The 24411-nt window shown below is 39.7% G+C and overlaps 1 protein-coding gene across 2 annotated transcripts in view; it reads right to left on the reverse strand.

Annotated features, from left to right (window-relative positions):
- Window positions 1-2170: 2170 nt before the first annotated feature.
- Window positions 2171-24411, reverse strand: part of Nt5dc1 (5'-nucleotidase domain containing 1) — a 137356-nt gene continuing 115115 nt past the window's right edge. For both annotated transcript variants that reach the window (XM_017802948.2, XM_008852195.3), the window contains exons 8-12: window positions 22886-22983; window positions 13590-13708; window positions 12091-12243; window positions 8666-8834; window positions 2171-3622 (exon numbers count right to left, since the gene is read on the reverse strand). In XM_017802948.2, the coding sequence (XP_017658437.1) occupies window positions 3528-3622; window positions 8666-8834; window positions 12091-12243; window positions 13590-13708; window positions 22886-22983 (634 nt within the window). In that variant the 3' untranslated portion in view covers window positions 2171-3527. The remainder of the gene's footprint in view (window positions 3623-8665; window positions 8835-12090; window positions 12244-13589; window positions 13709-22885; window positions 22984-24411) is intronic.

Consider the following 24411-nt stretch of genomic DNA (forward strand, 5'->3'; position numbering starts at 1 on the left):
CCTTAAGTATTATGGGTACAGGTGTGCACCATTGAGTATTTATTTTAAAGTACCATATGTTGTAGGAGAAGAATTAAGTGCTCACAGATCCTTATGATGATTAATTCTTCCAGAAGTCCATCTTAAGCCTTTTAAGAAAAGACAGACCAAGGGAGATATTGTTGACACAAATGTAGAGAGGGATGGCACACAAATAGTTGTCCATTGACAACAACAGTATTGTTAAGGGATAAAAGTATCAGTCCTTCAGTTATCATAAAAAAACAAACATTGGTTGATATTAGAAAGTTTCCTGCTTTCTTAATTCATACAACTGTATTAAAGAATAAACAGAGGTTAGAGACATGGCTCAGCATTTAAGCACACTTACTGCTCTTGCAGAGGACATCAGCTGATTCACAACCACCTGCAATCCAGCTTCAGGGACTCAGATGCTCGATTCTTGCCTCCATGTGCATCTACATGTATGTGGTACACATTCAGACAGGCAAGCACACACATACACACATAAATAAAAATAATACAATAAAAAAGAAACAGCTCATCTTAATTTTTATGGTGCTAGTTTTATTTTTATACTTAATTTAAAAAAATTATTGTAGTGTATATACATATGGTGTGTGTGTGTGTGTGTGTGTGTGTGTGTGTGTGTGTGTACCACAGCACATATGTGGAGGTCAGAAGCAACTTTCCGAAGCCAGTTCTTTCCTTCCATCTTGACATGGAGTCCAGGGATCAAGGGCAGGTCGTCAGACTTCTGCAGTTACCACTTTTGGCCACTAAGTCATCTTGCCAGTTCCAGTTTTACTGTTCTTACCCAGTTAAACACTGGCACTTTTTATAAACCATGAAATAAATTTAGGAGGTAGGAATTGGCTAGGCAGTTAGGGTAAAAAGACCCCAAAGAAAAGTAGCCAGTTTCTTGGCTAAAAGTCAAAATGTCTGTGGGCCTCTTAGCAACAAACTCTGTTCCAAAGGCCAAAAATGTTGAGAAAGTATTTGGGAGCTTGTATCTTGTATCTAATCCTTAAAAGATTTTTGGGTTACCTCTTCAGAGGGGGGTAATGTTAGAGTAGCCAAAAGTCCCATAAAAGCAAATAAGTAAATCAAAGAAGAAGAAAGAGAAATGAAGTTATCAGATAAAAGTGATGGGGTGATATGGGAGAAGTTGGAGGGGAGGGAGTGGACATGGATTTGATCAAAACACCTTGTATGTATGTATGAAATTCTCAATAAATTATTTATTTTAAAAAAGCCTAGATTTAGCGTAACAAAACTCAGTAGAGTTAGCAGTGACATGCTAGACAGATGGATGGAAACTTTAAAACTCCAGTTTTTCTTTGTACGATGGAAAAGTTGCAGTCAAATGAAGTGACAGCTTGGTTCTGGGTCGGTGGGTGGGAACAGGCAAAAGTAGGAACAGAGCTTTTGACTTGAGGGATTTTGTTTTTGTTTTCCCCCTGTGCTCTAGAGTAGCAAAATAAGTAAGTAATTTAAAATTTTTTAGGTTTCTCTCTGTGTAGACCAAGCTGGCCTTGATCTCACAGAGATCCATCTGCCTTGGCCGCCGGAGTGCCGGGCACAAGGTGTGCGCCACCACACCCAGCTTGGCTTTTCATTTTTTTTAAAAAAATATTTTATTATTTTTATTTTATGTGTACGAGTGTATTGTCTGCATGTATGTGAGTGCACCCGTGTCATTGCAATGCAGCGGAGGTCAGAAGAGGGCTTCGGATTCCCCTGGAACTGGAGTTAAGGATGGTTCGTAGCCGCCATGTGAGTGCTGGAAATCGAACCTGGGTCCTCTGCAAGAGCAGTCAGTGCTCTTAACTGCTGAGCCATCTCTCCAGACCCCGGCTTTTCATTTTTTATAATAACAGTTTATAAGCACTGAAGCTGAAGCAAGCATTCTTGGGCTGGCAACATGGCTCAGCAGATCAAGGCGACCAGTGCTAAGCCTGACAACCTGAGTTCAATTCCCAGGACCCACAGTGGAGGGAAAGAATGTTTCCCAAAAGTTGTTCTTGTACCTTATCATTTGAGACATACACACACACGCACACACACACACGCACATGCACACTAACACATATACACACAGTTATTTATGAATAAATAAATGTAAAAATATTTTTAAAAAGCAATCTTTTCCACAACACAATAACACTCATAGGGAAAAATAGCTTTATTTTTAAGCAAAATTAAATCTGAAAGCATGTAAGAGATAACTTTTATTTGGCCCTAAGGTTGATTATTTATGCTCATTATAATACACCAATGACATTCTGGATATCAAATACATCAAAGTACGTGGAGACATTGACAGAATTAAAAAATACTGACTTTGAGGGGAAAAGTATGATAGCCTTTTAATTACCCTGAGATACTCATCCCTATAATATGTTTGGAATTTACTTAAACATTTGCAAATTTTAACAATGTAGTTTTTCACTATATGTCAATAATGCTAAATTCCTGCTATCACCCAGGAAAAACAGTAATAATGTTTTCTGGTCTTGTTCATTGTGGACAGTGAAGTTACAAGCATAAAGGTAGCCAGGAAGTGAAACATCGGAGTACGAACAGCTTGCACAAACATGATCTGATCCAAATGCCATTAAGGTGACCAACCAAAAGCACACAGAACACGATTCTGGATAAAACCCTTTAAAGCAATTTTTCTCAACCTTTGACTACTCTCCTTTCCCAGGACAAAAGTTTAAGTTAAATTTAGTAAGTATAAATTAAACTCCCTAACAGGGGAAATTAACAAAGGAATAAGGATGTATTATCTCAAGAAATCATGTCTCTTTATTTCCTTATTTTAGGAAAAACAGGAATAGCAAAAGTCTTGAAGCTTGAAAAAAATAACTGAGTCTCATGAGATTCTGGTGTTGGCCTCCGTGCTGGTTCTACTTTTCAATAAGAACACAAAAAAGACATGGAGGTTCAGCTTAGTTTATTCACTCAAATCTATCCCTGGAACACAGGGATAAGGATAACTCACTGGTTCTCAAATTGTAGTTGAGAAGCAGAACCATTGTAAGGCTTGTTTAAAGCACATCGCTGGGCTCCACATCCAGAGGTTCTGATTCAACAGGCTTTGAGTGGGGCTTCAAATCTCCATGACCAACTTATAGTTGCTATGCTATCAGGCCCTGGCCCATGTTTTGAGAACTGCTGGATTAGGTACATGTATAAAGACATGTTTACATATGTGTATATGCATATTACCCCAGGTGAATTCTCAAAACTATTGGTATAGAAAATAGCAGTAATATTATTTTTTTTAGTCTAGGATACTAAAACTTTTAATAGATCAAGAATTGTTAAACATCAAAATGATTTATATAAAAACGATTTATATAAAAAGACCTATTGACAAATAAGCAATTTGGTCACTTTCCATCGAAAACTTGTTCCTATAAAGCATCTTACAATGTTTTTTGAAAAATCAACATTTTTAATCAATATCCTGCTGCATAGATGCTTCATTTTTCAGTAAAGATTATTTTGCTGTCTATGTTTCAAGAACCCAAGCCATAATGGACCAATGGATAGTAACCAGCTGTTTTTGAATTATTTGAAGAGAATCTTGTAAATTTGTAGTCCAGGGGTAACTCTGGGAAGGAAGGGAGAAAAATATGATTATTCTGTAACTCTTCAAACACGTTTCATAAGTATACATAGATTAAAATTCAATATTCTTATTTTTCATTGTTTCATGATTTTAATACTTTGCTACAGACAGGTGCACCTAGGATATGGAGCACAGATGTCTTTATAAAATTTACAATAGGAATGCCAAATCACACTTACAAATAATCCCCAGAACTCCAACTCTAGTTTTAGTACTCTGTACAGAAAGCTGACATACAAAGTAGGAGTATTCATCTGAATTAAAAACATAAAAAAAAAGATTTATTTTTCTCTCAAGGTTGGAGAGATGGCTCAACAGTTAAGAGTACTGGCTGTTCTTGCAGAAAACCTGGGTTCAGTTCCAAGCACCTACATGGTGGCTAACAACCATATGTAACTCTAGTTCCAGGGGATCCAGCAGCCTCTTCTGTCCTCTGTCAGCATTGCACAACACAGGTGCATTTACATACATGTAAGCAATACAATCACACACATAGAACAAAAACAATAAATTTTTTTAAAAATAAAAAAATGATTAGTGCTATATCTAAAAAATTCCTAGGCTCTACTGGATTATGTAATTGGAAAATATGAATTGATAATCTTCATAGCCCCAAGCACAATAATATTTGAATGCTTACTAATATAAGAATTCTTACATGTATAGCATATAAACTTTCCCTACATGATAAGCATTTTACACACACACACACACACACACACACACACACACACACACACACACACACACACACAGGAGAATCAGGAGAACATACGACTCATACTTTATTGATAGTAGGACATTGTGATATCCTCATATAAACTTCTCAGAAATTCATTCTTCAGGTATTTCCTCTCCAAATTTCTCCAAGGAAACACTCATGAGAAATAGCCCCAGGAAAGCATAACGAAGTATGTCACGCCATGATACACATTCCACACACAGATACAGGGCAGTAGCAATTCTTATTTCACACACAAATGCCATTTGGCGGTATTAAATATTATGAAAATGATACTGGTCCAAATTACATTTTATATTACATGCCACTGAGAATCATCAACTCAGGTGGTTAACCTTTATGAGAAAAAAAACCTACTGCTTAAGGGTAAGGAGGAACATGATGATGCTTCTCTTGATATCAGAGAAAGCAAGGTTTTACTATGAAGAAAAAAAAACATTAGCATTAGTAAATGTCATAGATCCTTTAGATACTGGCTTTTGGATATTTAAATGAAAATGATATAACTGAGTTTAAGGATAATGGTAATAGCAAAGAGCTGTTACTGTTAAGAAATCTGGAGGGCTGGAGAGATGGCTTAGCAGTTAAGAGCATTTGCTGCTCTTCCAAAAGGACCTGAGGTTTGGTTCCAAGCACCCTTGTCAGGCAGCTCATAACCACTTTGTTACTCCAGCTCCAGGGCATCTGATGCCTCTGTGGACACCTACTCACATGTACATATCCCCACATAGACACACACATACACATCATTCAAAATAATAAAAATAAAACTAAAAAAAGAAAAGAAAAAGAAAACAGAAGTCTGGGGGCTGAAGAGATGGTTCAGTGGTTCTTTCATGAGAAAGATCCTGGCATTCACGTTGGGCAGCTCACAAACACCTGTAACTCTCTTCCGGCCTCCACAGGCACCCTCCCACAACATGTGTGCACACACTCACACATATACCCACAGACATAATGAAAATTTTAAAAATCGTAAAAAAAAAGAAACTGGGACTGGGAAATGGTTCACCTGGTAAAGTACTTGCCACATGAAGACCTGAGTTAGATCCCCAGAACTCACACTGAAAATCTAGGTGTGATGGTAAACACTTGCAATGCTACTGCTGGGGAGGTGGAGACAGGCAGATTCCTGTGGTTTGCTGGTCAGCTAGCCTAAACTACTTGGTTAAGTGGTGAGTTTCAGGAAGAAACCCTATCTCAAGGGAAAAGTAGATGGTGCCTTGGAACAACACCTGAGACTACATGAATGTGCACCCATGTGTGTACACACACATACACACAGACATACCCACACCACACACACACACACACACACCCCACACACATATACCCCTCCATACGCACACAACACACACACATCCCCTCCCCCACATGCATGCACACAGACCTGGGTACAGGGTAGTCATCTGAGGATGGGTAGATGAGGGATTTTAGATTATGGGTTCAGCAAGTAGGAAACACTTGCATCTCTGCTGTAGCAAAGTCAGTATTTCAAACAAAAGAAAAAAGAATACCCCTTCCAATTTTTGCTTATTGTAATAGTTTCCTGTTAAATTCTGCCATGAATATACTATATCAACCATATTATCCAAATTGTGGGACAATTACATGACGCGAACCATAATGAATAAATATCCCTACACTTTAAGTTATGTAATAGTTTTTATATTCAGGTATTTTAGAATAGTCCAATGGCTTCCATTATTATACTAGCCAATAAAATTCCAAGTCATTTTGAAATAGAGTTTAACATTTTTTTTAAAAGAAGTATTACATCGAGGCTGCCTTTAATTTTGTATGTAAGCACCAAACAAGGGAAAAAAAAAAAAATAAAACAAGAGGCTGCTTCAGGAGAATACACCGACATACTGGATTCATACACCGACATAGGATGGATTCTTTAGATGATCAATTTATCTTGGGGTCACCACCACTATCCTACGAATAATTCAGATGGACACCCAACCTGTGAGGGAGGAAATGCATCCTGATACCACCTGCTCCAACATAATGAAGACTGCAAAGCTAACTTATTCAGGCTGCTAATTTGGAGCAGAAAGAACTAGAAAAGGTAACAAAGAAAAACATCATGAGGTTACTGGCGAACTGACAGGCAACCAGCACTGCAGGACACAGGATTCCTGGGAAGGAGCTGTGCGCAGAAACGGAAGCCACATTCTGCGGCTGCAGCTTTTCTCTACAGCAGCTGAATCCTGGCTGCAAGCTGGCGCGGCAGCAGAAAGCCAGGGATCTGAGGCAGTCTTGCCGGGCTGCAGAAACGAAATTGAGTCTAGGAACCCGGTATAAAGGAAGGAGCAGAGAACCAGATTCTGTTCATTTTTCTCCTCAAGACCTGTGTCACACTCAGAAGAGGCACGGGAAACCAAGAAGCCACACAGAAAGCATACACTTCTGTAAAGCAGGGTGGGTTTCCGAGCATCTCCATTCTGTTTACACAGGGAGAGATTAAGCTCTGAGCTGACACAGGGTAGTCCCAGTGAATCCTTGGACTTCAGTTACTATATATGTTTCTGAGAATGAGAACTTGTCATTATGAAGTGATTTTCTCTTCTGTTAATAACAGATGTTTTCCCAAGTGTCTACCTTGTTCCACATTAATATAGCCACTATTGGAGAGCTGGAGAGATGACTCAGTGGTAAAGAGTGCTTGCTACTCTTCCAGAGGACCCAGATTTGGTTCCCAGTAACCACACCAGGTGGCTCATAACCACCTGTAACTCCAGGGGATCAGATACCCTCTTCTGACATCTGCAGGCATCTGCAGACCACACACACACACACACACACACACGCACGCACGCACGCACGCACGCACGCACAAACAAAAAACAAATCTTAAAGAAAAACAAAAAACAGGCCAGGTATGATGGCACAGGCCTTTAATCCCAGGACTCAGGAGGCAGAGGCAGAGAGATCTCTATAGGTTTGAGGCCAGCCTGGTCTACACAGCGAGTTCCAAGCCAGCTGGGGCTACATAGTGAGACCCTGTTTCAAAAAGAGAAAAAAAATTATATCCACTCTTGAACTCCAATTATAGAATCTATATTCCTTCATTTTCTTTTTATCCTTTATGCCTTCTTTAACCTTTCCTCTATGTCTTCCATGGTTTTACTTGGTGGTGGTTCGTTCTACATGGTGTCTTCTTTCCTGCCTGCCTTCCTACCTAGCTCCCTTTTGCAGTCTTGTGAACTGAACCAAGGCCTTGTGCATGCTATGCAAGCTCTCTATCACACTGAGCTACACTCTAGACTCTCACATTTCCTTTGAACTATTTTACAGTGCACTAATTTGCTGTAAAGCCTGTTCACTATCTTCCTAATTGTTTTTTTTTTTTTTTTTTTTTTTTTTTTTTCTTTTTCTCCCCTTTAGTCTTTTTGAGACAGGATCTCCCTGTAGCCCCAACTGGCCTGGAACTTGCAATGTAGACCAGGCTGCCCTTGCACTTACAGAGATCCGCCTGTCTCTGCCTCCTAGGTGCTGGGATTGAAGGGGTAATCCACCACGCCTGGCTGTAATTTTGATTTTTAAATATTTAATTAAAAATTTCCCATCCTTTTTAAAGTTTTTACATCTCTACCACATTTCTCATTCCTTGGTTTTCTAGAGTCGTTTTTTTTTTTTGGTCTTACATCCTTGTTTCTAGCAATTTCTCATTATGTCCTGAACCTTAAATGAATTGTTTTAGGAAGAATTTGAATTCCAGAATAATGTTACCTTTTTCAAAAGATAATGTAAATTTGTTTCTACCAAGTTTGTAGAGGGGGAACTGATAATTTCTGATACTCAGCTGTTTGAAGTTGAGCTTTACCCCTATGAAAATGGGGACTCTGTCCTAATTCATCTTTATTCTAAGGTAAAACTCAGCAGGGTCTCAACAAAGACTGATGGAGTGTACCAGCTGCCTCTCTGCTCCAGTTCCTATCTTAGTAGTTTTGTGAAATTACAGAAAGACTCACTTGCCCTCTTTGGTTGGACTCAGCAAATATCAAGGGGGAAAAGCAGCCCCAAAGCCAGATTCATCTTACTAGGTCTCCTAAGCATCTTGTCCTGGCAATTCTTCCAACGTGTATGTAATTTCTCCAGGTAGGCTTAAAAAAAAGTATCTAGCTTTTGTAATCAGCTCCAGCAGAAGGCTGGTCTTGACTTACGCAGCCATACTGGAAAGCTATTTGTCAATAAAAATAGATGAGTATCAGGGGAGGATTTCCTTCTTTCCTTCCCTGTACCAGGGGACGCTTCACCGGTATCCTCCCTCTTACCTGCAATAGCTTCAAGGCTTGGGATTGCAATAGTGCTGTAGGTGCTGATTCTCTTAGAAGACCATGTATAAACCAAGGAGTCTTCTGCATTTCCTTGTCTTGAAACTGAGTCAATAAAATATGAGCCCCATTTGTTAGATAAGGTATTTAGAGGCTTTACCTTTGGTTCCTGAAAAAAGAAAATAGAGTAACTGTGATTAACAATGCCTGTGATTAATTAGTCTTACAATTTTCACTTAAGGACATAAAAGTAAGAAACACTATAGGAACCCATGGACAGGGGCTGGATAGCCATTATATTTTTGGAAAGAAAATAACATTTCTTTATTATGAAGTGCCCTTTATTTTGAACCAGAATTAGCCTTGTTTTGTTTTTTTTGAGACAGGGTCTCTCTGTAGCCCCAGCTGGCCCGGAACTCACTATGTAGACCAGGATAGCCTCAAACTCACAGAAATCCACCTGTCTCTTCTTCCTTAGTTCTGGGATTAAAGGCGTAACTCCAGTTCCAAGGGATCTAACACCCTCTTCTGAGCTCCATGGGCATTGCATGACATGGGTATACTTACATACATGCAGGCAATACATTCATACACATAAAATAAAAAAAATGAATTTAAAAAAATTTTTAAAACCAGGCATAGTGGCAAATATCTATTCCTAGTACCAGGGAAGTGGAGACAGGAAGATCCTGGTGGCTCACTGGCCAGCAAGTCTAGTCAAATCAGTGAACTCCAGGGGTTGGGGTGAGTATACTGCCTGCATGTAGGTAGGTGTACCTGTGTTGTGCAATGCCCGCTGAGGTCAGAAGAGGGCGTTGGATCCCCTGGAACTGGAGTTACAGATGACTGTTAGCTGCCATGTGGGTGCTAGGAATCTAACCCGGGTCTTCTGCAAGAGCAGTCAGTGCTCTTAACAGCTGAGCCATCTCTCTGGCCCCTTGAAATTTTTATATACAGAGGAAATATCATTTTCTGAAATGCTTGGGGCCAGAACAATGATTTCAGATTATGGATTTTTTTTTTCAAATTTTAGTATGTTTGAATATACTTTACTTACTTAAGCACCCGTCATCTGAAAATTCAGAAGTTGCATGCTCTGACTGAACCTTTTTATTAACTTTGATAGTTTGTTGATTCCTTCTACACTAATCGTCATATAAATATAAAATAAAGACAGTGTGGTGAGTTGCCTTTCAATGTTATCTCTCATTTGTTTTTCTTGAGGCCCTGAACACCTGTGCTTTATAGTGTAATTAATTAGAGGCACTCATGTAGTTTAGCACCGGAAAGGAGACCAGTGGTGGGTCTCCATGAAATATGACTTTCTTCCTTCCTTTATTTTCTTCCCATTTGGGGTTTTTGGTAGTCTTTTCTCTAAACGATACTCCTTTCTTTTTCTTAGCTAAGGATTTTCACCACCAAAAGTGAATTATTTTCGCATCTAAGTTTAAGAATATGCTATTCTAAAATATAAAGTAACTGCTTTATTTATTTATTTTAAATGAAGAAACAAATAAAAACAGTAGAACAGTAATGAAGGAGGCGGAAGAAGAGAGCACACCTTCCTTTCACACACAGGCTGGCTAGCTGGACTCAAGAGGTGGTCGAACATACTTCCAGACTTATTGGGTTTTGATTTTTAAAGAAAAGAAAATTACTCCTTACTCTTCTAATAGGTTTGTTAACTATTAAAATATACTTTTTGTTTTTGCTTATCTGTCACCATGCTCTAATATAGTAATGTAGATAATCAACTGATACATCAAGGTAACAGAAAAAGTTTTGTGTCAAAAGCTTGTAAGATCCCAAGGTTCCATTTGAGGAGTCCTCTGTCTTATGCTTCCTGTCACAAATGAAGGGATGTGTGTGTGTGTAAAATAGTCTTCAAGTCCCAGATGAACTTAGCTAGATGAGAAATCACTATAAACACTACAGAAATTGAATTCAGACCTAAGCAAAACAAAATCATCATCACAGAAAGCAGTAAGTCAGTGCTTTGGTTCATGGTGTCTGGTTCAAAATGATCTGGCTAATTTCTTTTTAATAATATTTTTGAAAGTTTATTTATGCTGAATAAAATAATTAGAAACGTAGAATTAAATCCTTTTGTAGGCAGTATTTGAACTTTCAAAAAGACAGAAACTTTCATATTATATGCTTGACGCCTCGTTGGAGAAACTAAACTACATTTCTCTTAACAATCACAGAGTACAATGGACTCTCATGCAGTGCCTTCTTCTTAGCTTTCTTTGTAGATGGTTTCCCTTCTGCTGCAGTTGAAGACGTCTGAGCTCTGTCCTTTCCACAGGAAACAGGAAAGAATCTGAAGGTGGTGCTGTTGATAACGTACTGGTCTGCCTTTTCCACAGAAGTGTGCTGTTCGGTGACCTGTACCCTACAGCAATCTGACTTTTATTAGTGGGGAGATTTCAGGTTTGGGTTAAAAGATATTTGGTAAAAACAGATACAATAGTTTTATTTACCTTTACATAGCAGAAAGATATATAATAAATTTAAAAAAATTTAAATTTATTTTCTGAAAATTTCATGTAGGTGTATATTTTGGTCATTCATTGCTCTCTCTTATTGTCCTGTCCTTTCCCTGAACCCCTTCTTACCCACAAGTTCCCCTACTGCTTTCAAGTCCTTAAAAGAAAAATGACCTACCAACTTGGAGTCATTTGCATGAACATGGTGTGGGGTTATTCACTGGAGCATGGGCAACTTTTCAGTGGCTACACCACTGGGGGCTGGGGGTAGGGGCTATTTTTCACCAAGCAGCTATTAAATGCCATCAGTTAGAGGTAGGCCTTCACACAGCTCTTCCCAGCCTATGATGCAATGTTGATGGGGCATGATAGGTTTTTAAAAATCAGATAATATAACTAAAGCTAGCTTATACAGCTGCTAAGCCCATTAAATACTGCTTCAAACACAATCTATAAAACATGAAGGAATTGGGCTGGAGAGATGGCTCAGTGGTTAAGAGCACTGACTGCTCTTGCAGAGGACCTGGGTTCAATTCCCAGCACCCACATGATGGCTACAAATCGTCCTTAACTCCAGTTCCAGGGGAACCGAAGCCCTCTTCTGACATCTGAGGCACTGCATGACATGGGTACACTCACATACATGCAGGCAATATACTCATACATATAAAATAAAAATAATAAATAAAATATTAAAAAAACCATGAAGGTATTTAGCCAGATCATGATAATTTGTATTTTTTTGAGGCAGGGTAGCCAAAGCTGGACTCAAACTCACTATGTAGCCAAGGTGAACTTTGAATTCTTGATCCTCTTTTTTCCATTATTCAAATGCTGGCACTACAGGCATGTGACACCACACCTAGTGAATTCTAAAGTCAGGTACAAACATGAAAGCTTCTAAACATGTAAGAAAAGAATGGGTAGGAGCCTCACCTCGTATTTTCCTCTCTTCTCTGGGGGCTCTGCCTCCTCAGGCTTCTCATCTTCTTCCCCTCGGAGCTCCTCCAGGATGAGGACCGTCTCCCAGTTACTATAGTGTCGGGCTGGGAAAACATCTGAATGCATGCTGTCACCAAAGTAAACAACCTATAATTCAGAGAGCAAATTCTGTATGAGGCATGAACACTGTGAGAGTGGTGGTTACTGCATGGAAAACAGGAAACTTCCTCAACAGGCATTGGAGTACAATGCCCCAAAATGGCACCAGCATCTTAAACTCCCTAAAATAATTCCACAGGTGACCAACTATTATCCTGCTTGATTTACAGAGTTCCTGGTTTGTTGCAGGTACAAATAAAGTAGAAGGTGAGATAAATAATTTTGTCTTATTTCCTAATGAAGAAGTGAACCTGTGTGTTTGCACATATGTTTATATTTAAATCTGATTCTAAAATTAGAGCTGGCAAGATATTTGAGACACCTTATTATGGAGCATGTTGCATATTATCAAGAATATACATCACAGAGATGAGACAGTTCAGAGGTTAAGAGCACTGGCTGTTCCTGCAGATGACCTAGGTTCTCCAGCATCCACATGGCAGCTAACAACCATCTGTAACTCCAGTTCCAGGGGATCTGTCACCTTCTTCTGGCCTCTGCCAGTATTGCACACATGTAGTGTACTTATACATATGTAGGCAAAACATTCATATACCACCACATATATAAATTTTAAAGAATACACATCCTAACCACTGTTCAAGGGTTTATACACACCCCTCAGTGCCCCGGATCTGCTGAAACAGAACTTTTCAGTGTAAGTCCCATTATGTGAAATCTAGAAAGCTCCTAAGGAAATCTAAGGCCAAGCCCTACAGATCAGTCCACACCCTTCAATTTACAGAGGAGACTGAGGTTCAGGGATAAGAATCAGAACTTACACATCAAGGTTCTTAGTCCATTGAACCTTTGAGGAGTTCTCAGGGGGCTAAGAAAATAGGAGTCGATAGAACATGGCTCAGTTACCCAATGGTCTCTCTTGCTCACAGGGCTTACAGTAAGTATCTTGTAAAGGAAAGGACTGTATTGTAATTATGTCCAATTATTAACAATGTGATTGGGATCAAAGGGTCAAAGGCAAGAGTGTCTTTAAGAAAAAGCTAAGTCAGTTTATAAAAGGTTCTTTGATGAATTGTTATCAGAATGCCATTTCTCAGGCACCCTATAGACGAATCACGTGTACTACCTAGATTCTATGGCCTGCTTGGAGTCCTTGTTTTTCTCTGTCACAGATATAGACCAAGTCTACATCAAAAGTGTACCTAATCAGAAGAGGCAAAAGAAGAGATCTGATAGATGTGCAGAGGCAGATGACCACTACACATAAGTAATCCGAACCATTTGTAGCTCTGGTACTGTTTTGAGTCATGTCTACTGACATGTCTATCTGCAAGTGGACATCAAGGACTCTGCCTCAATCAATCAGAAATTACCTTGGGTTCAGGTTTGCCAGTCATTTTCTTCAGAAGTTCATAAAGGTGGGCAGCATTTCCTTGGGAGTACCAGCCAGGTTTATCCAGAGATGTCAGCTCTTCCTGCTCCTCATCGTTTTCTGGAAGTACAGGTTGATAACCACTTATTTTTTATGTGCTCTGGGTCTCCTTATAGACCATGTATAGAAGGAAACCACATCAGAAGGACGCTTGCATTCAGTAAGCACCTATTATATAAGCACTTCGTGTGTGTGTGTGTGTGTGTGTGTGTGTGTGTGTGTGTGTGCGCGCGCGCGTGCGTACACATGGGTGTGTGCCATGGTCCACAAGTGAGGACCAAATTCAGGCTGTTGGGTCCTCAGTTTTGGTGACAAGCATCTTTACCTAAGGAGTCACCTTGCTGACCTACCCCAGCTTTTATAAATGGTTTACTAAATACACATCATCATGGAACATAATAAAGTCCTGTCTTTTTGGAAGAGGGTGAGAGGGGACAGACTTTTATTAGTGAACTACTAAATACAGGCATAAATTTTGTGCCCTAGGGGACTCAATTACTTCCCCCTAGTCCCGGCCTAAAGCAGAAAGAGGGAGCAATAAAGGTCCACTTGGATGTCAAAGCAGGAGTATATGGACTGGTCCCAACTATCTGTCCTCTTCCAGCACGGTACTTGCTTTCTGTCCCCTGATAAAGCAGGGTTGGCGAAAGAAGCTACGTGTATTGCCACTCTGGATTTTGTCTGCTATTATACGCCTTCTATGCAGGTGGAGAGCTGAAGATAGTCTGCTGCTTAATGAAAAGAACGCTATACCAACAAAGACTCTGGCAGCTGTTAGAACAGCTTTAGAAACAATATGGAGGGGGACAAAAAAAAAAAAAACCCAAAAACCCTTCCCTAAGAACTGAAAGACTTCGGACTTCAAAAAGGTTAGCTTTTAGAGCAGGGGAATGTTGTTACTTTTCTGTCCTCTTTGCTATGTCTTGAAGAAAAATTCCAATGAGATACAGTCACACGTTATATACAAAGGTCAAGTTTTGCCAGACCAGATGTTCGTATGAGGGCCATCTTTCAGAGAAAGAGTACAAAATTAACAAACAACATTGTCATGATTCCTACTGGACCTGACAAGACAGCTGAGGGGTCTTAAAGCTGAAGCTTGAATTAACCCTGGACCAGGACAAGGATTTATAAAAAAGGGAAAATCTAGGTAAGCAAGTATTAAAGACGGCTCTTTGGCACTGATATTACCTTCAGCTAAAATCTAATTTTTACATGTAAATTCACAAACAAGCTCCCTAAATGTGTGTTCAACTTGTTAACAAGCTACCTTGGGTGTGGTACTAGGCAATTTAAGATTTACAAAATAAATGTTGGTCACTACAGCTGAATGGGAATTTATAATCTTACAAAAAATGAGTCAAATATATTACTATCACATGAACTGAACTTCTATATAATGTTACATATCTTGAACAATTCTAAGAGTCCATGTATAGATATTAAGGTTGCATGTACAATCGGGGGCTTATGGTCAGGGAGTGTTTTCCCTGGTCTTGCTTTCCTTCTGGCATCTGTTGCCATTCTTCTGCACAATCCAATGAGAACCCCACTACCCTCAGTTTGAAGATCGAACTATCTAGTGATTCAACAGGAAACTCTAAGAAGAGTTGGCCTGTTCCTTGGAGAAATTCACCAAAGATTGATCACTTCCTCTGTCAACTCTGTTTAGTACAGAATAATGTATTATTGTGTAAATAATGTATGCTTGCTGAAATTTGGGAGATAGAAGAAATATTTTTGCAAGCAGATTTATATTTGACATGTAGATGCTCACTTTGCAAAGATAATGGGAACCTTTCCACACTTTATTAAGAACAAAAAAAAAGTCTGAAGAATTACTGTTTCTCAAATGCTGAGTGCTATGTGTATGAGGCTCTGGGTTTGATTTCTGGCCTCAGTGGGGGAAAACTGCTGCCCAGTCATCTAATAAGAAGCAAGATAGTGGGGAGGGAGGGAGGGAAGAAGAAAAGAAAGAAGGGATGGAGAGAAGACGGGAGGTTCAGAGGGAGGAAACCAAAACCTCTTTATGTAACACCCCCCCCCCATTTCCAGCTGCAAGCCACCTTTAAGGGTAACTAATCCATGATCCATGGGGGCAGCTTCAAGTGTTCTAACAGAAACTCCACTAGGATTCCTCTGAACCAACTCAAGGGGTTTCCAGGACAGTCTATAAACCCAAACTCTGACACTATTTAGCTCAGGCACTATGCTTCTGTTCCTGTTTTTTTTTTTTTTTTTTTTTTTTTTTTTTTTAACATAGATATGCCGGTGTTCCACTGTTACAAGGACAGAGCTACAGGTTCAACATAGCTGTGTACTATGTCCCACAGCTGTACACACCAGCCTAATTGGCCAATAAACTTCAAGGGATTCTCCTGTTTCTGATCTCCAACTCTCCTTAGGCATGCTGGGATTACAGATGTGTGCCTTATGTGGAATCTGGGAATCCAAGCTTAGGTCCTCCAGCAAGTACTCTTTCCACTGAGTCATAACTCCAGCACCTCTGCTCCTATTTCTGTTTGCTTTCTGTTCTATTAAATTTGCTTCCACTTATAAGCAAGCTGTTTATTTTCTTTAGTAGTATAATTTTCCTGTTATAATCCCTACTATGTGACCTTTCCTAAGGACAACGCAAATAAAAAAACTACTTACTCTAGTCAAGGCACCAACAGAAACAAAGAAACCCTACCAATGAGCAAGCCAACAGTCAATATTTACACTAACCAATGAATTCTGACTGGTGCAATGACAGATCCTGCCACTTCCTTTCAGTAAGGCTTTAATGTTATTGGCTTGGCACTGTGCAGGACACAGTTTTCTGCATGGCGCTGCTACCCTTAGGAGTCATATCCCAGTGAGGAAGAAACCTTCACCACATGACCCCCCCGTGACAGCCAAGGAAAGGTAGTATTATCTGTGAGGGTAATAAGGCAGAGGGAGGACGTCACCCGACAGAGGAAGGGGAGGCTTTCCATGTATATCCTTCTCTTTAACAGTCATCTTCTGACTAGTAGCATCTGCTTTACCAGGAACCTTGGCTAGAAATGCAGAAAGTAAGGATTCACTGGAGTCCACTGAATCAGTCTCCATTTTAACTAGATCCCTAGGTGATTCTGTAGATAACACTGTGATCTCAGAAACAATGACAGAGAGGACAGCCAGGACAAGGACTGGCTGACTGAGGAGTAAAAGGCAATCATTTCAGCAGATATACTGTGAGTGGTACCTACAGGGAAAGGCACCTTGAAGGAGGACGAAGAGAACAACTCCCCTGAGGCTGTGCTGTGAAGTGGGAACCTACAAGTGGGAGTGCGTGGGATTAACTATACGCTATGCCTACCAAGAAGTGAATAACATAAAAGATACTGAAAAATTGAAAAGCAAATAATAAATGGATGTCAGTGTGAATTACAAGTGCTGGACGACGGGGTGAAGAGTTAGAAAGGAAGAGTGAGGCAGACGTCTGAGACTTTCAAAGTACAATAACAGGGTTTGCCCAGAGGGAAAGGGTGATAATGGTTTCTAGTTCAGCAGGCAGGCAGCTTAATGGTTAAGCTAGTGTGATAAGGCACACAAGGTGTTCCATCAGCATGTTTGGTTGTCTTTATTTTTTAGCTGGAAGGAAAAATACATGTTTGTTTCAAACACCTAGTGGTGTGCAGGTGAAAACAGCCTATGAGACTCAGGAAAAGAGGCCTCGGTATGGATGACAGCTGAGACCCAGGAGCCAGAGATGTGTGCTGAATTTCCACAATGGGGACAAGGGAGTGAGCTGGCTGCCCAGGGGTGGGGCAGGCTGGGGGTTGGGGTAGTGATGGGGGTGGAGGTGGCAATGTAGTGACCAAAACAGGCACAGGGTACCTCCCCAGTGAATTTATACTTTACAAAGCAGAGATTCTTCCTTTCCCCAAATGTCAGCAGCTGTAAGGGCTAGGGTCTCCTTTTGTATACTTCAGGAAAGGGGTGAGGAGGACACAGACGCTCTCGGCACCCCCACACTATTCCTGAAGGTCTGTAGGGGTGGAGTTGCTGAGCCTCCATTAGCCACACCACCAGAAGCTCTAGCCTGGTCACCATGACAACCACTGCCACAGGCACAAGCCACTCACCAAGGTCACCCTGAGCACTATCCCTAATCCCTCAGCAAGCTGACCTGTTGTGTCTTAATTTTATTCCTCTGACTTTAACTGCTTGGAACAGGTTTTAATTTACATCCCTTTAGTGGTTACAGCAGTGGCCTGATGGGACTTCAATAACATCCAGTGACACTGAGGATGAGGATGGCTTGTGGGTTACATGAATGATGGAGGCAGGAACTCAGGGACTGAAAACTGCAGTGACTCAGGCATGCTCTAATACCGTATCAAGCCACCAGGAGACATGAGGACAGTAGTAGGAACGTGGTGGTGCCAGACCCCAGAGAGCTGAAGAATAGATACTCAGTGGAGAGAACTGGAGGATGACCGATTTTCACTATTTCATTATGATTAGTGTTGGGCAAAGTCACTAACAGAATTATGGAACATGCAAAGAAGCGCATGCTAAGATGCTAAGATGGCAGGGGCCTGATGAGCTGTTTGAGCACTCCAAGTTTCGTAAGGTATAATCTCCGGAGTGTGGAGACTGTAGAAGACAACAGGTCTCCATAGGCCAGGGAATGGCAAAATAGGGAAGTAAGGAATTGGGACTCTGTGAAAAGCATGCATAGGGGGCTGAAGGGTGGAAGAGAAGGGAGAGCCTCATGAGGAAGGCTGGAACAGCAGCTAGAGAAAGGGAAAAGGGGGGAAGCTGTGGAAGGCAACATGAAGCTGGTGGGGGTGGGGGTGGGTGGGTAGTGGTGGAAGGGGTAGCTGAGAACAGGCCCAGCAGCCAAGTAAACCCCATAGCAGGGTACACAGAAGTCCGAGCTTAACCAGTAAAAGCAGCACCACCTTTGATCAATAATAGCTCTTGGCAATCTTCTTGCACAATGAAAGGAAATCATCTATTTGTGTCAAATCCAAGACTACAGGATTCATTTTATCTTCCACTGAAATATTTTACAACAGAAATCCAGAAAATTAAGGCACCAAAGACCCTTACATTCTTAGTCAATCACTTTCAAACACAGAAGAACTAAAATAAGCATTTCTAAACATCTGTACAGTGAGTATGAAATCTCAGGTATTTGAGGTTTATGGGCATTTTATAGAAGTCATTACAGGGCATGGTCTTCTATCAACCTAGGTTTTCCACCTCTGGAACAGCAGAGTAGAATTATACACAGGATTTATAAGATTTTTCTGGACATGATTCTAATTCAAGGCAATAAAAATAAAAAAAGACAAATGGAATTACATCATACTACAAAAGGCTTTTTTTTTTCTTTCACAGAGAAAAAAAACCAGAATGAAAAGGCAGTGTGTGGGATGGAGAAAAATATCTGCAAGCCCCCAAATGAGGAGCTAATATCTAAAATATATAAGGAATGTAAGCAACTGAATAAAAAATAACCTGATTAAAATACAAAGCAGCCGAGCAAACATTTCTCTAAATACAAGATACACAAATGCCCAACAAGCAAATGAAAAAAATGTTCAAAATCATTAATCAGTAAGAGAATGCCAACTAAAACTGCAGGGAGATGTTATCTCACTCCTTTTAGAATGATTTTCTTAAAAAAGATAGAAGTGGGGAAAAAGGAATACTTGCATACTGTTGAGTGAAATTTAATTAATATGGTATAGAAGGTCTGCCAAAATTAAGCACTAGGGCTAGAAGGATGCTAAGTGGTGGGTCATAAGCTTAACATGTGTGAAGCCCCCAGCACCACAAAAACTAAAAACAGAACTACCATATAATCCTGCAATCATACTGCTGAGTATCCAAAAGAACATGAAGTCAGCATATGGAAGAGATCTCTACTCTTCCATGGTCATCACTGTAATTCCTAATAGTCAAAATATGAAGACAGGGCTGGAGAGATGGTTCAGTGGTTAAGAGCACTGGCTGCTCATGCAGAGGACCGAGGTTTGATTCCCAGCACTCACATGGTGGCTAACAGTTCCAGTTCCACTTCTGAGTTCCATGGGTCTTTTATGACATGGGTGTACTCACCTGCATGCAGGCAATACACTCATACACATACAATAATAATAAATAAAATATTTAAAAGCCAAAAACCAAAATATGAGAGAAACATTTTATATATATATGTTTTTTACCATTCATTGGAGATAGGTTCCAGAACCCTCTGCAGAAGTCCCCTATATAAAATGATATTATATTTGCAATAACCCACACCTATCTACCTTCATATTTTAAATAATTTCTAGTAACATAATACTTAATACAACATAAAAGTTATATCAATAATTGCTATAATATATTATGTAGGGAATGAGAAGGGAAAATATGTATGTGTTGTGTTTAGTGCCTATGCAATTTCTTTGAACAGTTTTGATCTGATATTTGTTGAATGTGCAGGTGTTGAGGGCCAGGTATATACACAATGGAATATTACTCAGCCTTAAAAAGAAAGGAATCTTATTTGTAACAGTATGGATGAAGGTGCAGGATATAATACTGACTGAGATTATTATGGAAATGGAAGAGCAGGTCAGATGCTAAAAGCTTTTGCAATATAATGTAATTAAGAACTTTGGAGCAGGAAAAGCCCAGAGACAAGAGATAGGTATGGAGCAGGTGAGCAGGAATCTCCCCCCACTGCCCGCTGTGGTGACCCAGGATAGAAGTCTTTGTTTTCCAAAGCTTTCACACTCCTGTAATCTTTACCACCATGTTATCTTACCTAATTACCATGTATATGCTATGTACCTTTTGCTTGCATTCCTCACATGAGTATAAAAACCCACTAGCATCAAATTAAACTTCCTCTCCTCACCTGACTTCAGCTGATGGTCTGATTTTTCTGTAACAAGATAAGCCACAAACAGAAAGATAAATGTCATATGATCTATGTGTATGTGGAATATGAAAAAGCTGATCTTATGGAAGTGGAGACCAAAATCATGGTTAAGAGAGGATGGGGAGAGCGGGAGCTTGGAGAGACGGCAGCAAAGAGAAAATTTAGGAAGAAAGAATAGATGCAAGAGATGTAGTGTTCCTCATGGTGTCTATCATTACGTAATGTATATTTGAAAACTGCTAGGAGAGTGGATAATACATATGTTAAATGGCTTGATTTGCTCGTTACACAGTGTATACATATGTTAAAAAATCATGTTGCATACCATAAATATATATATATATATATGTAACTTTACCTGTAAAAAATAAAAATTACAGTTAGAGTAGAATTAAAAAATAAAGCCTTTATAGAACCATAAGCATGATAATTTTAAAAAAATGTATTTATGCAGAAAATTTGTCACAAGGTAGAGTCCATCTTGGTCTACAGAATGAGTTGCAGACCAGCAAGGGTTACATAATGAGCCCCTTTTGTAAAAGAGAAGGGAGAAAGAGAGAACAAGAGATATATTATCACTATATGTATATTTCAAGTTAAGATTTGGAATACTTAAGTACCATAAATTCAGTCAAAAGACTAAAGTTCTTTGATAAACACAATAGTTGAAAATAGTTTGCTTAATTTTTAAAAAATTTTTTTAAAAATATTTTATTTATTATTTTTATTTTATGTGTTTGAGAGTATTGCCTGCATGTCTGTGAGTGCACCTGTGTCATGCAATGCCATGGAGGTCAGAAGAGGGTGTCAGATTCCCCTGGAACTGGAATTAAGGATGGCTCATAGTCGCCATATGGGTGCTGGGAATCGAACCAAGGTCCTCTGCAAGAGCAGTCGGTGCTCTTAACCTCTAAGCCATCGCTCCAGCCCCACAGTTTGCATAATTTTTATCATCACATCAACCAGTGTGGTCATGTACAACTAGAGAAACTCTGCACAGAAGTCCTAAAAGGAGAACTTCTACAGGATTAGCTTTGAAACAGTCCATACTTTTACCTCTAGATACTCACAGTTAACCAGAGCAATACTGAATGGTTCTCAAATGTTAATATGACACTGAATATTATGGTTTGGATCCTAAAAGTCCCCCAAAGACTTGTGTGTTGAAGGTTTGATCCCAGCTGGTAGTGATGTGGGATGGTGATGGAGCCTTTAGGGAGCTTGGTTGGAAGGCACAGTCCCTTCAAAGTTATGCTGACTTCAGCCTTGTCCTCTCTGTCCCTGGCAGCCATGACGGAAGCAGTTCTGCTTTGCTACTCACTCCCATCCATGCTGGTTTGCCTCACCACAGGTGCAAAACAACATGGCCAGTAACAGAACACTGAAACCATCAACCAAGATAAACAGTTTTTCCTTTTAAGGAAACTTTGTTACAGAGCTGGAATGTAGGGTAACATACTTGCTCTTTGATAAATAAAAGACACACGATATATCAGCTAAGCCTTTCTGCCATTCACTTTCCCCAAACCTGCAGCTCCCCTGGTCCTGACCAAGTTCTACTCTTTTTTTTTTTTTTAAATTATTTTTATTTGTGTGCATGAGTACATTGCCCGACTTATGTAAGTGCAGCCATGACATGCAATGCCCACAGAGGTCAGAAGAGGGTGTCAGATCCCCTGGAACTGGAGTTAAGGATGGTGGTTAGCTGCCGTATGAGTGCAGGGAATCAAACCTGGGTCCTCTGCAAGAGCAGGCAAGTGCTCCTAACTGCTGAGCCATCTCTCCAGCCCCAAGTTCTACTTTTCATGCATATACATATTTATTCAAGAAGCTTCCGGAAAGCACCGATGAATAGCAGCTCGTGTGTTATTCTCTTCAACTGCAGAGTTTCTTTGCTTTTTTCAGCAACCTTGTTTCTCTTCAATCTGTCTTTAGAGTGTGACAGTTCTGCCTAGCCTTCTTTGAAGGAGAAAGTACTTGTGTGTGCGTGTTGTTTTGCTTTTTGCTATTATGATCTTCATGGTTTCTGTAGGCGCTTGTGCTTCAGAAAATGATCAACTCAGACTTACTAATTAATGCATTCTGTTAAGTACTTATTAATGCATTTATTTAGGTCCTTCAGGATCAGGGAGATCCATACCTTCCATTTTTGGAAATAGTGGAAGGCTGACATGCAAACAATTAAGATATAAAGTGGCAGAGTAAGGTATAATGCAACAGAGGTTATAGTTTCCTTCTCTTCTTGAGAAGACAAGGTAGTACCTGTAAACAGGGCTTTGCACTTGGTGATAGTCAAAGGTAAAGAGAAGAAGCAAAACACATCTCACCCAGTGTGTGGAAAGGCCTCTGACTTGGAAAGTGGGAGAAGAATCCAGGCTTCAATGCATTTGTAATCACAATGTCAAAAAAGTCTGCAAAATCATGCCTAAGAAGCAAAAGAAATTCCATAGAAAACAATTTAATTTTTGCCTATCTATTTTACCATAGCATCATTTCCCATCTGTAGATCATTTTTTCCACGCTTTACATTTTATTATACACTTGAAGTTGAATGCTACACAGGGTCCTAGTCTTCCTGAAAATGTGACTACTTAAGGCATAAATATAACAATGAAAAAAAAAAAAAGCAGGCAAAACAAACAAGAAAAAGAGAAAGAAGCCAGGAGGAAGCAAACCAAGGAGAAGCAAGAAGCAGAGCAGCAGCGTACTGACCAGATGCAGAGCCTGCTTTCCCCTGAGACTATCATGGTGAGCACAAGTTTCTAGTAGCTTGAAGTATCCAGATCCACACTGTAAAATTGAAGGACTGAAATTCGTGTGTACTTCTTAGTCTACAAGTTAGTAAGTTTGGCTTTATACTGGTGCTACAGCAATAGTGCTATTTTAAGCCCAGTGGTGTTTCTCAGACAGTGCTCAAAACATGACAAAGGTGTTTATTTTGAAAATCAATGTGGTCTTGTAGCACTTTTAGATGACAACATTTAGTGATTTTCATTTTATATTTAGCATTACATGATATTAAAGATTAATTGAGATGGCCAAGGAAAGATAGTTCTTTTCCCTAAGGGTTTCACTGTCACAATGAAAAATATTCCAGAATATTTTTACAAATAAAAAGTGCAATAAATAAAAATTAAGATGAGAAGAAGGATTTCAGTTATCCACGCTAATGAAGAAAGGAATTAAAGTCCTCTGTACTCTACTGCGCGTTCCTACTACCAGGGTAGCAAATGTCGCTTGAAGAGGTGCCTTCCCCAGCACCCAGATGCCAGCCTTAATCTACTGGAAGGACTTCTACCTATGCATTTTTCAGAAACCAGGAAATCCATTCACGGTTAGGTATACCATAAAATAAGCTAAAACCACACACATACTAAAGAACACAGAGATCCCAAAGCTAAAAATTATCAATGAAGGAAAGCTTAAAGGTTACAACTTGCTTCAACTTGTGGCTATTCTATGTTTGCTGAGATCTAAGATCTTAGGGGAGATCTAAGAACCCACTGCAGAATCCTGCTCTGACCAAGGACATTCCCTGGTATGGCCAAGAATGATATGCATATGTATTAGCAATCATTGAAGCTTGTCCACTATTCTGCCCAATATGTATGCCTAGTATGTACTATACTATTTAAATATCACCTCATACTTCTAAGGTATTGTTCTATTCTTAAGATAGGGAAATAAAGGCTTAAATTATAAACTGTACCCCAGGCAACACAGTAAGTTGTAGCAAAGGGCTTGAATCATGTTACTTCAAAATCTACTGCATTACACTGCCTTGGTTTTCCTGTTAATTCCATCCCTGGCTGCTAAATCATAAAAATCACAGATCTCCACTGAAATGAAGACA

This window comes from Nannospalax galili, unplaced genomic scaffold (assembly GCF_000622305.1).
Source record: "Nannospalax galili isolate Female #2095 unplaced genomic scaffold, S.galili_v1.0 scaffold546, whole genome shotgun sequence".
Classification (NCBI taxonomy): Eukaryota; Metazoa; Chordata; class Mammalia; order Rodentia; family Spalacidae; genus Nannospalax; species Nannospalax galili.